This window comes from Dipodomys spectabilis, unplaced genomic scaffold (genome assembly GCF_019054845.1).
Source record: "Dipodomys spectabilis isolate Male_0828 unplaced genomic scaffold, ASM1905484v1 ptg000096l, whole genome shotgun sequence".
NCBI lineage: Eukaryota > Metazoa > Chordata > Mammalia > Rodentia > Heteromyidae > Dipodomys > Dipodomys spectabilis.
In genome coordinates, this window is record NW_024870773.1 from 21,428,527 (window position 1) to 21,441,907 (window position 13,381).

At 39.9% G+C, this 13,381-nt stretch overlaps 1 protein-coding gene across 2 annotated transcripts in view; it reads left to right on the plus strand.

The window, feature by feature from the left end:
* Sfmbt2 (Scm like with four mbt domains 2) overlaps positions 1-13,381 on the plus strand; it is a 132,553-nt gene that overhangs the window by 68,330 nt on the left and 50,842 nt on the right. For both annotated transcript variants that reach the window (XM_042686143.1, XM_042686144.1), the window contains 2 exons: positions 6,607-6,708; positions 8,012-8,159. In XM_042686143.1, the coding sequence (XP_042542077.1) occupies positions 6,607-6,708; positions 8,012-8,159 (250 nt within the window). The remainder of the gene's footprint in view (positions 1-6,606; positions 6,709-8,011; positions 8,160-13,381) is intronic.

Sequence of the window (13,381 nt, forward strand, 5' to 3'; positions counted from 1 at the left end):
ACCTGCTTGGTTTTGTATACAAAGCAAGTTCATCTTAGTGCAGTCGCTGTAACTCAGGAGAGAGGGAGGACTTCGTAAGTCCTGGTGTTAACAGTGAATACAGAGCAGAGAAAGGAAGTTGATGCACACAGAACCTGTTCTGTCATACTGGTGATTGAAAATGGCTTCCCCTAAGAGAGATTGTGAAAGTCGACTGTTAAGATAGGCCTGTAAAACAAATGGCAATTTACTTTTTATCAGTATTAAAGATAAAAATGGGTAAGGATGAATGTAGATTGGAATGGCATTGCTGCTTTTTACTGAAGAAGAATAATTTTTAGGAATCAGTTCACGGGACTTAACAGTATTTCACATGTGACAGGCATACTTGTAAATGTGAGGAAGGCAGATGCTGACTAACGGCAGCCTCCATCCAAGAGTTGTGAAGTGGGAATGAGTCTCTTAGAGCTTTGCAGAGGCCAGAACGTCTATTTTGAACCACAGTGAGTTTTCCATTATCCCTCAGTAGATCATTGATCTTGTGAATCATCTTAGGCTCCAGGAACTCTTTCCTGTACATTGAGGATGATTAGTTGGATGTTTGGATAAAAGAAAATGTATGCACTTTGACTGCATTAACAGACCAAAGTACAAGCCCTGGGAGTGATTAAATTTGCCTTTCAATATGGATATCTACCTTTCCTCCTGTGCCATTATGGATGTTCACAGGCTTGCATGGAACTTGGCAGCGCTGAGTTCCGTTGACTCTCTCAGGTATCACTAGTGTTGAATTCAATTATCATAAAAGCTTGATTTTTCTTGGGATTGTCAAATTGCTTCTTTTTGCTTAGATACCTCCATCCTCTATGTCCCAGGCTCCCTGATTGCATCTACTGTGCCATCTTCTAAAATGTTCTCTTTACCATTTTGAGCCACATCTTTTTCATATTCCGAATATAAGACTCAAATGCTTTGGCTGCCCAAATCACAGTAATATTTAGTGTTGGGTCTTATAAATTTCCAGGATTACTGGCTCATTTTGGAAACAGTTGTTTTATATAGACATAGAAAGTTCTTTTAAGTTTATTTTAAATGTTGGTTATAAAGTTACCTTAAGGCTGGGTAATGGAGACTCACACCTGAAATTTTTACTACTCAGGAGATTGAGTCATGGAAGATACAGATTTCAAGCCTACCTATGCATAAAAGTCTTTGAGACTCAATTTCCAATTAACTAGCAAAATTCTGGACTACTGATGTGGTTCAAGTAGTAGACTGCCAGTCTTGAACAAGAAAGCCAAAGGAAAGTGTTAGTTCAAACTCTGATACCAATGTTTATAAGTACATTTGTGTGTGCATGCATGCACGTACATACGCACACACATGCACATAATGTGATCTTAAAGTAGAAGGCGAGAAGGTAGGAAAGAATAATGGAAAGTATAACGCAGACCAAGACGGATTGCACATATAAGTGGACATGTTAAATAGAAATCCCTTTGTACAGCCACTTGAAGTATCCAGAAGAAAAAATAAAGTAGAAAGGCAGCTGGAAAATGGAAGAATGTACTTTTTTTGTTTCAATAGCTAGTATTTTAAATGTTTAGAGAAGTTATACCTTTGTGTTTTTACCCTAAGGGTATCCTCCTTTAGTCTGTTTGTGTGTGAATGTCTAGAGTCCTGTAGAGGTTATCATGTTATATTTTAGATCTTTATCAGTTATATTTTAGACCTAGCTTCCACATATGAGAGAAAACATGCGCCATTTGTCTATCTCTCTGACTTTGACTTACCTTGCTTAGTATGATTTGTTCTAGGTCCATTCATTACCCTGCTGATGACACAATTTTATTTTTATAATGGATGAGTAAAATTCCATTATGTATATGACATCACATTTTATCAATCCACTCATCTGTTGTAGTGCATCTGGATTATTCCTGTAACTTGGCTATTGTGAATAGTACAGCAATGAACATGGATGAGCAAGTGTCTTTACCATATCCTAACTTGTAATGATCTGGGTAGATGCTCAAGAGTGGTATGGCTGAGTTACAGGGAAATTTTATATTTAGTTTTTTGACAAATCACCAAACCTCCTTCAAGGGTGGTAACATGACTTTACATTCCCATTAACAATGCAGTAGGGCTCCTTTCTCCCTATATGTTCATGCTAGCATGTGGTGGTGTTCAAATTCTTGATATAGGCCAATCTAACTAGAGTGAGATTGAATCAAAGTTGCTTTGATTTGCATATCCTTTATGGCTGGGGATATTGAACATTTCCTTATATGTCTATTTGTCATTCTGAGAAGTCACTTCTGAGAATTCTCTCTTAAGCTTCTTTGCCCATTTATTGTTGGATTATTAGTTTTGGGGGAGGTGTTTGTCTTTTGAGCTCCTAGTATACTTTGGTTATTAGGTAGAAGAATGTACTTACTTTATAGTTTCCTGATTCATTTCTGAAATTCAAAGTTCAAAGTTTAGTGTATAGGAATATGTAGATATTTCAAGTCAAACTTTTACAGAGAGGTTGAGATACACCACCCTTCCAGAATGAACCCTATCATTTAGGGTTCGATTAATTAATGATTTTATTACATCATTGAGTATTGGTAACTAACTCAATCATCAGCCCCTCTCTTTCACCAGCTGGGGTCGAAGAATGAATGTTGCCACCCCTAATTCATTTCTTGTTTTTTCTGGTAACAAGCCCTTATCCTGGATTTATCTAGGGGCTTGCCTAGAGTCCCCATTAGAACCAACGATGCTCTCCTTCCCCAGGGAATTCCCAGGGCTTTAGGAGCCATGAGCCAGGAACTGATGGCAGAGCCACATATACAAGTTATTTGCCACCCACCTGGAATGTAGAAATGATTGAGGATGTAGCAGATCTGAGCCATGGATGACAAAGGGAAACCTAGTTTCAAAACTTTTGGAGTAATATTCACTGAGAATTACACTGAATTTGTGGGGTTTTTTTGTTGTTGTTGTTGTTGGTCATGGGGCTTGAACTCTGGGCCTGAGAGCTGTCCCTCAGCTCTTCAGCTCAAGTGCTCTACCACGTGAGCCACAGTGCCACTTCCAGTTTTCTGAGTGGTTTACTGGAGATAAGAGTCTCATAGACTTTTCCTGCCTAGATCTCAGCATGAGCCACGGGTGCCCAACTCTGAATTTGTTAATTCATTGTTTAATTGATTTGTTTAATTGTTTAACTCATTTAATTTAAATTTTTGTCCTACATAGGATCACGCATGGTTCTGATAGCTATGCTCATATCAGATATCAGAGATATCTGTTGATTGACAGGTAAACAAATAGATGCTCTGGCAGAGAAGGAAGAGATTGTGTACTGCCTTCATGACCTCTTTAGAGATGAGGCAATGTGCTTTGAGTCATTACTAATAAGCACTTGTACCATGGCCCACAGCCCTGGATGGAGAGGGTATTTAAGCAGCACCTTACTATATACTTTATTTCAAGGATAAGCAGCCAGTGTCTGGTCATTGTCCTATAACTATGTATTCAGTAAGGCAGCAGACTGGACAGGTCTCCCTGCAGTGGACCTCAGGGTCACAGAGCTTTTCATATAGCATAAAGAGCTATCACTGAGAAACCTTTTTCTAGGAACAAAGGATGTAGCATGGGTTTGCACTTAGCTGAAATTTTCAGGTCAGCAAATCAATGTTCAATGAAGATGTGCTCAAAGTCAAACTGTGAATGAACTTTGGTTGTAGGCTTGTTTGTGAAGCTGGCTATACTCAGAGAGTAAATTTTGGAGAAAAATGATGAGACATTGGAGGCACCCAATGAAGGGGTGAAGGCAATGAGCAGACGAGAAGTACAGATTACTAGGAGGTCTCTCCAACAGTTGAAGCAAGTGGGAAATGGGAAATTTCCCCAGGAGCCTTGGAGATAGAAGATACCAAGATAGATCTTAAGTAGGGTTAAGCTTTGTATTTTTGAAAGGATTTGTGTAGCAAGGAAGAGCATCCTGTAGCAGAGAGGTAAACAGAATGACTAGAGTGAACTATTGCTTTTATCTTGGCTATTAATCACCAATGTATTACCAATATTACCCATTACCAACACCAATATGTATTACCAATGGCCATTATTACCAGTATTAATTACCAATGTATCATTTGTGCTCAAGGGTGTAGTTCTACTGTCAGCCAGCAAACTTGTTGAGTGTGTTCAGGGAAATTTTACTGTATTATAATTTTAGAATAAAAGGCTTAAGGGTTTTGTGCCTTAAAGGGGAAAATATTTACCTGCACAATTAATTCACAAATATGTCTCAATTCCTACCTAGGAGGGACTGGAAACACTGATGTCTGACAGGAAAATTTGACTTTTAATCTCCTTTTGTTACTTTTTATACAGTACTGGGGTTGGAACACAATGCCCTCCTACTTGAAAGGCAGGCAGGCATTCTACTGCTGAAACATGCCACCAGCCCTGTTTTTGCACCAAATATTTTTTTTGAGATATTGGGCAGGGGTGGGAACTCTAACTTCCCGTCCAGGCACATTTAGGCTTCCTATTGAGATGGAATCTTGTGAACTATTTTTCCTTTTGTCCAAGTTGACCTGGACCTGAGATCCTCCTAATGTCTCAATCATGCAGCTGGAATGACTGACATGCATCACTTTGCTCACCATTTGGTTGAAAAGGGTCTTCCACGTATGCCCACTTTGGCTTCAAACCATTATCGTGTGAATCTCAGCTTCTTAGGTACCTAGGATGACAGGCATGAGCCAGCCAGCACCTGGAGATTTTAAATTAATTTAAGTTAGGTGTCAGTTAACCCAAGTGGGGTGTAGTTCTTGTCTTAGAAGTTGTGGTTTATCGCTCTGCCTTGCTTAGTCTGTTACTGTGCATAACTTGTTTTTCCTTTTCTGACCCAGTTTCCCCAGCCAGCATTAAAAGCAAATGCTTTCATTTGCAACATCAATGATGAAAGTAACCACATACACCAAAGAATATTGCCTTGTACTTTCATTCATGCGTAGATTTTTTTTTATAAAGTGTTGATTATAAGTTCTTAAGGAATTTATAAAAGTTGCAGCCTTGGTTGAAAGCCATTGGCTGCATTTAAGAGAATATTTCCTTGTGCTTTTTTTTCCTTTTGCATATAATTTTTATGGAGTGTTGATTGTTAGTTCTTAAGGAATTTACAAAGCGTTAGAATGAGCTAGATGCTTTGATTCATTTCACTCATACTTTACTGGATCCTTTCTTTCTCTGATTAGCCCCGGATGTGGCACTATTTTTTTCACCAAGATCTGCATGTGTTACACATTTTTGTGGACAGAGAAGCTTGCACTTGCTCTGGGGACAAAAAAAAAATGAACTAGTCCTTGTGGTTCTGCAGACATTTATATTCTGTCTGTCTGTCTCTCTCTCTGTTTTTTTAAGCAAAGTAGTAGAGCCTCAGTCGTTTCAAAATAGTTCTTCTTCCCTGGGCATTTGTTGGATGCAGTAATAGTGCCAGGGGGAAGGAGGCAGGCACAGTCTGATGGGGCTATGACTGGTCTACAGATTTGGATATAAAATGGCATCATTGAATTAATTAAAACCCCACTTAGATTTGTAGATAAAAAGGCAATAGGTCCATATATATACATACATATATATATATATATATATATATATATATATATATATATATATTTTACTTCATACCCAGATGATGTGTTTGGACATAGGAAGATTTATTTGTGGCTATTATTTCCTCAGGGGCACACTGCAAATACATTTATTTATCTGCTACTACTTATACAGAATATGAGTTATGAGGCGACCTCCATCTCAGCAAGATAAATTCTGGCATCCACAGTCTAGCCAACCTCATCTGTCGCCACAGAGCTGAAGTGGATATTGAAATTTGTTTTCACAAGGAGGCAGGGAAGCCCCAGTGCTCGCTCACACACATCAGGTTGCTGGGAGCAGGTTATAAAATAGCCAGATGCCTATTAAAAAGTGTGTGTATGCGGGGGTGGGGGGAGTGGTGGGGGGTTGTTGCTTCTCTTGTTGTATAGGAGTCGAGTTCTGATCACCCCACAGGGCAGCTTTGCATTCCTGTGGGGCTCACTCCCAATAATGGTGACCCAGTGAAGAGTACAGGAGTCCGAATGGACTGTCACCAGAGGGTGTATGCTGATGCCTTGTGATGCAGCTGTGGTATCAAGAGGCCACGTTTTCTGCTTTCCAAAGATGCTGTGTTTAAGATGACAGATCGCCTCTATTACTCCGCTGTATTTCGGCAGATAGCTCCTAGGAAGATCAAAGTAATGCAACATGTGATGGGAGGGTTTTTGTGTTTTTTCTTAGTGTACATTGCAGACATGGCCACCAAGGCTTGTTGCTTCTCCCTTGGAAAAGCAATTTCAACTGCAGAAAATAATTAAATCTGCAGTACCTCACCATAATGAGAAATTTGACATGGGGGAAGGTTAATTATTTCCATCAGATCTGAGTTATCCAAGAAAACTCTCAAGGATGGCAAAAATCATGCTCATGTGCCCACACGTGCACACACACACACACACACACACACACACACACATTGCTAGTGTGTTCACAGGTCCCTCTTGCTCAACACTCTCATCTTCCCCCATACAGGATCACACAGATTTGCGAAGCCACCTCTTCACAGTTGGAATGAAGCTAGAGACAGTGAATATGAGCGAACCCTTTCATATCTGTCCTGCATCAGTGACGAAGGTGGGTTTTCTTCCTTTGTACCACTGCATATGACTCAAACGAGCCTTTCAACTCAAAGCGAATTGTACTGTGCAAGAACACACAGCAATAGCAAACAGCCAGAGAGGGTTCACTGTCTCTCCAATCCAGTTCAGCTCTAAGCTCTTTCTGCTGTAGCCACAGAAATTGTCCAATCAGAGGCCTCCTGCAGGTTGCAGAAGTTGTCTTGTCAGAGGCCTCCTCTTAGAAGGAACAAGGTGACTTCCTTGTTGTGATAGAGGTCTATGCAGAGTTGCATGCTGTAATCCTTCTAAAAAATAACGTGTTCTTCCTGCCTGATAGTAGGGACTCTAATCCATTTGTACTTAGAAGATGAAACTGGTTTCCTCAAGCTAAGATTTCTCCCTTCTTTTCCTCATCTGCCTTCATCAACTTAAAGCAATTGAAAATGAAATTACTTTTATAGAAAGCATAGTTTTTGATGAAATGATCAAATCTTTTAAGATTATAAGACCTTTTCTTCATAAAAGAAGTCTCAGTGGTGTCAACGATGGTACAATTAATTTAAACGCCTTCTTAAAGCTAGGAGGAAGAGCCAGGCACTGGTGGCTCATGCCTGTAATCCTAGCTACTCAGGAGGCTGAGATCTGAGGATTATGGTTTGAAGCCAGCCCAGACAGGAAAGTCCATGAGATTCTTATTTCGAATTAACCAGCAAAATGCTGGAAGTGGACTTGTGGCTTAAATGGTAGAGCACTGTTGAGCACAGAAGCTCAGAGACAGTGCCCAGGCCCTGAGTTCAAGCTGCAGAACTGGCACCAAAAACAAAAAACAAACAAAACAAAACAATAAAACTAAGGGAGGAATTGACATATGGTTTAGTTAATAGACTTTATTTCAAAAGGAGAAGTTTTTTGTTTTGTTTTTTTTTTTTTCCCTTGAACTTGAGTTTAAACTCAGGACCTTACACTCTTGCTTAGCTTTTTTTTAAAGCACTTTACCACTTGAGCCACAACTCCACTTCTAATTCTTTGCTGTTTAATTGGAGATAAGAGTCTCATAGACCTTTCTACCTGAAACTCAATCTTCAGGTCTCACTCTCCAGGGGAGCTAGGATTACAGGCATGAGCTACCAGCACCAATTATACCTTTTTAGCCACTGGATCAACTTAATATACGTGGAAATGCTGGTTTGTGCTCCAGTCTCTCTGATGAAATACATTATCTGCCTGGGGAAGAGGCAGGGGCGTGCGGTGGTGCTGTGACACTATTACATATGTGATATGGAAGAATTCATCTCAGCTTTTAATTTTTCTTCTTTCAGGTTTTTAACAATCATTTTTTTCAAGTAACTATTGATGACCTCAGACCAGAACCTAATAAACTGTCAATGCTGTGCCATGCAGATTCTGTAGGGATTTTGCCAGTACAATGGTGCCTTAAAAATGGAGTCAACCTCACTCCTCCTAAAGGTAGGTATTGTGAGAAAGCTTGGAGGGATTCGAGTGACTCAGGGTGGTGCCTTATTGTCATTGTAGTGATACTTTTGTTTAACTGGACAGGCTTGTGTTGGGTTGGGTTGGGATTCAGTGGATCTAGTGCGTTGTTCTTGGTTAGATTGTCCTGCGTGTTGACTGCAGCTCCGTCGCCGGGGGTGGGGTGGTTGAGGAGGGCTCCCTTGTTCCCCCTCCCTAGCTATTCTGACAACCTTTGTTCCTCTACTAGTTTACTGTATAATTGGTAGCTGGGCTGCTGTTGTTGCCAAGGGATTGAAGTTAAGGGTTTGACAATGTCTGAGAAATGCCTTTGGAAGTGTAACAAAATGCAAATAAGGCATTTCTTGAGATTTTATGTCCAACAAGTCCGATATTCTCCAAGGAGTCCCATTGCTATCTGGTCTTCAACAGTTTGATGTTATAACACATTACAGGAATTCACTAGGAATCCGGTAAGCATTACAGTCATTTTAGAGTGGGATCCAAGGATGGCATGCTTAAGAAGTAGCACCCTTATAGTTAAATAAAGTGGATTGTCCTCCTCAGCTTACCTAAGGTGCATTCAGGGTAGACTATATAGTAGAAAGGTGAGAATTTAAGAAAGGAGTTGATGAGGGTCTGGGAAGGTGGCTCAGTGGTAGAGCGCTTGCCTTGCATGCATGAGGCCCTGGGCTCCATTCCTCAGTACCATATAAGCAAAAAGAAAAAAGCCAGAAGTTGTTCTGTGGCTCAAGTGGTAGAGCGTTAGCCTTGAGCTGAAGAGCTGAGGGACAGCGCCCAGGCGCAGAGTTCAGGCCCCATAACCGGACCCCCCCAAAAAAAATAAAAAAAAGAAGAAAGGAGTTGATGAGGGCTGGGAAGGCGGCTTAATGGTAGAGTGCTTGCCTAGCATGCCCGAAGCCCTGGGTTTGATTCCTCAGTACTACATAAACAGAAAAAGCCAGAAGTGGTGCTGTTACTCAAGTGGTAGAGTGCTAGCCTTGAGTAAAAGAAGCTCAGGGACAGTGCCCAGGCCCTGAGTTCAAGCCCCCCCACCCCCAAAATAAAGAAGGGAGTTGATGGCAACAGCAGAGGAGAAAATTGGAAAGATTAGAAAAGTGAATTCGCTGAGGGTAGATTTTAACAGTTGGTCATAAAAGAAAGTGTGGTTTATATCCATCTGGGTACTAACCTTTTCAAGTTATGATGATTTTGGGTATTTACCACCTGTGAAGAATAATTTCCTGCTCACCTGGAGGAATCCTTTACTTGTGTTGTGCCTGACTTCTCTGCAGCATCGTTTTCCTCTCCTCCTCCCTGGAAGGAGATGCTTTTCCGTGTTTACACCTTAGCTGTTGGCTCTTCAGACTTAAGTGATACAGTCATGGCACCTGGTCTATTGCTGCTATGGAGAACTCTTATATAGCAGCTGTTACTAGTCATTGGTTTGTTTTTTCAGTTTATTCATTTGTCTTAGCGTTAAGTGCTTATGTGAAAGGATTTCAATTCCACATATCAGTTTGTGAGTACAGGGAATCTCGATGTCACCCTTTCACCATTCTCCCTCATCTGTCCCCATCCCATTCCCCTCCTCAATTTACCTCGCTCCATTTTCATGTATGTACATTGAATATTGGGACTGCATTCTCCCATCCTTTCTCTCTTCATTCACCTGTCCCCTTTCTCTGGATCTTAAACTGTAGCCTTTCCCCAACACATGTTCCAGTTCTGTGGAATTCTGTTAAACTGTTAGTTATTCAAAGGAGTTCCACCAATGGAATCCTCCCCTGCCTATACCATACTTCAGTTAATATGTTCGTTTTATATGCACTTGATCCTATATGGTCCTATATAATTTAGAGTTAACTTCCACATAGAGAAAACATGAGATCTTTGTCTCTCTGAGCCTGACTTAGTTCATGTAACTGTTTTGTCCAGGTCCATCCATTTCTCTGCAAAGGATATAATATCATTCTTCCTGATGAACGAGTAAAATTCTATTGCATATATGCAATCACTGTCTTAAGTGTCTGACTCATTTGGTCCTCAAAAGAATGCCATGAAGCCACTTAGACACAGAGAGATTATATGCTCAAGGTCCCACAGATTGAGTGGGAGGCAAGAGGCCTGGCTCTGACTCTGTGTGCTTCATGATGCACATAACTCCTCTGTGTGTGTTTGTGTTTCAGTTCCCACCAGCCTTTTGGACCTAATCATTGGGCTTCTGTTTTCAAGACTCAATGTGGACTCTTACAGTAGGCTTCAGGTGCTCTGCAAAATCAAACAGATCATAAGGATTAAGTATTTTTATAAACCTTTAATATGGCCACCCAGCTTTCTCTTATTGGTGATCTGTTGGTAGTAGATAAGATGGACTTTCCTACTATGGGATTCAAGAACCCATCACCTATCCTAGGGCCATCTTTGTTTCTTCTAACTTCTGTAATAAATTATGTAGGGGATGGAGCCAGTGTCACTGAGAGGAACTTTTTCTACCTATCTAAAGTATTGCTTGGTTAAGCTTTGAAAATTTCTAGTAAATAATTGGATCTGTTTAGAAATTCCAAAAGGAAATATATTTATATCAATGTTTTGGTTGCTTGATTAGTCCAATTGTGGCAGGAGCTTCACTGTACGAGTATCATTAGAGTTTTTAAATGGGTATCCTATGAACTGTATGAAAATAAATTGTTGGCCTAGCTTGAATGGTTATGAGGAAAATAGGTGTGTCTATTTGGATACTTGGATTTTATGATATTCAAAGTTGTTTTATGTTAATGTAATTGGATTTTTAAATATTCAGTGAGAGAACTACACAATACATTAATAAAGTTAAATATTTTTTATATCTGCAGCTTTTTAATTCCCAATAACTGTACACTATTAATCTGTGTTTTGTTTATCACAAGTATTTGTGTTACTTGAAGAAGTAAAATTGTCTTTATGCAGCCTTCTGAGCATTCACTCCTCTATAGAAAGTAAAGCATGTCTTTTACAAAACCTTGAAGATGAAAGAATGTTTCTTCATAAATACGATAAATCCTTTGTAGGATAATGCTCACAGTGGTTGTTAGTGCCTGCCATGAAAAAAAGTCTCAGTGATAACTTTAGGGAGGCAAGAGTTTGAACTCAGAGCTTGGTTGTTGCTAACCTGGTATTCTTCATGTAGAATCATGTCCTCATCCCTCTTATGGACTGGTTATTTCTGACATAGGGTTTTACTTCCTGCCTAGGTGCACACCTAGACTGAGATCCTTTAAAATTCTTTACTTGCTGCAGTAGCTAGGGCAACAGGCACATGCAACTACACCCAGCTATTGCTTGAGAAGTGATCTTACTTGTATGCATACATTGGCCTGGACTAGGAGCCTTTTGATCTCCATCATCCAAGTAGCTAGGATTACAGGCATGAGCCATTGATGCCCAGCTCCCTGATAACTTTTTAAAACCTTAAAGCATTCAAGAAATGATGGGTGTTATTAGTTCAGAATTTATAGTAATTTACTAGAGTTGTCTGGTGGCCTTGAGTCTGTTTGCATGCAATAGAATTTTCACTTATTGACTAGTAAAAGCAAGAAAAAAAAACCCTTCTCCCCCGAAACACCCAAACACTAGCAACTTATATATAAAAAGGTCAGGAATAGGACTAGATTAATACATAGTATAGGCAACACAATGACTCTTAGCAAACTTATCATAATGAAATAAATACAAATAAAAATCATATTCACATACTACATTTTTTTTAGTTGAGGTAAAAGTCCATATAGAGAAGAGAGGGATTTAGTTTTGATGAATGTAGAGAATCAAAGATTCTCCGACTTTACTGTAAAAAAGAGCCTGTGGATTAAAGTATATAGCATATAGACTATGTATAATAAATATAATTAAAGGGCTGGGAAGGTGGCTCAGTGGTAGAGCGCTTGCCTTGCATGCCTAAGGCCCTAGGTTCGATTCCTCAGCACCACATAGGCAAAAAGAAAAAAGCTGGAAGTGGCACTGTGGCTCAAGTGGTAGAACGCTAGCCTTGAGCTGAAGAGCTGAGGGACAGTCCCCAGGCCCAGAGTTCAGGCCCCATGACCAGACCTAAAAAAATAAATAAATAAATATAATTAAATAAATATAAATAATATAATATAATATAAAGTATAACATGATCTAATATAAAGTATACAAAGGATGTGTGTAAGTTGTATACAAATATTGTGTCATTTTATATATGGAGCTTGTGCCCACATGGATTTTGGTGTCTGGATGGGGAAAATCAGTCTTCCTGGTACAGAGGGATGACTATACTATTTTTACCTTTTCAAGTTTCTATCTTTGTCTGTCTGTCTGTCTGTCTGTCTTTCCTGGCACTAGAGTTTGAATTCCAGGTATTGTATTTGCTTCTATGGTGTCCTACCACTTGAGCCACTCTAGCATTCTGCTGGTTTTGGAAGTAGAATCTCACAATTTTCCTGCCCAGTTTAGCTTGGAACTATACTCCCGTGGGTGACAGACTTCTGAGTAGCAGAACCGCTTGCAACGAATTCTTCAAGTTTTTGAACTCAATACATGCTTTATGCTTTTAAAAGTAGAAGTTGGGCTGGGAAGGTGGCTCAGTGGTAGAGCGTTTGCCTTGCATGCATGAGGCCCTGGGTTCAATTCCTCAGCACCACATAAGCAAAAAGAAAAAAGCCGGAAGTGGCGCTGTGGCTCAAGTGGTAGGGGGTTAGCCTTGAGCTGAAGAGCTGAGGGACAGCGCCCTGGCCCAGAGTTCAGGCCCCACGACTGGACCCCCCCCCCAAAAAAAAAAAAAAGAAGTATTTTTTCCCCCTCATATTAGAAAGCACTTTGTAAGGTGGAGTCTTGGTTTTAACCTCAATCATTTTCTACCTGAGGAATTGAAGTTCTGTTGTTTTAAATGATACTGGAATCCTGAGGTTGTGGTTGATTTATTTTCTGCATAATCATAGTTAAGGTTTCTACTGTTCTTACTCCCTGCATTCTCCATAAAAATCCATTCATCTTATTACTTCTGGAGAATTTTGGTAACCCTACATAGGACTAGCAGATGTTAATGAACCATGACTTTGAAGAAGTTGTGAATTCTGTATTTCTAGGGATTAATCTTCCAAGTGTGGAAGCCTGTTACACATTTGCGGCTTTATTTGTTGACCTCCCTTCCCATCTTACAACAGTGGAATATATTTATTTGTATAATTAAAATGAATAAG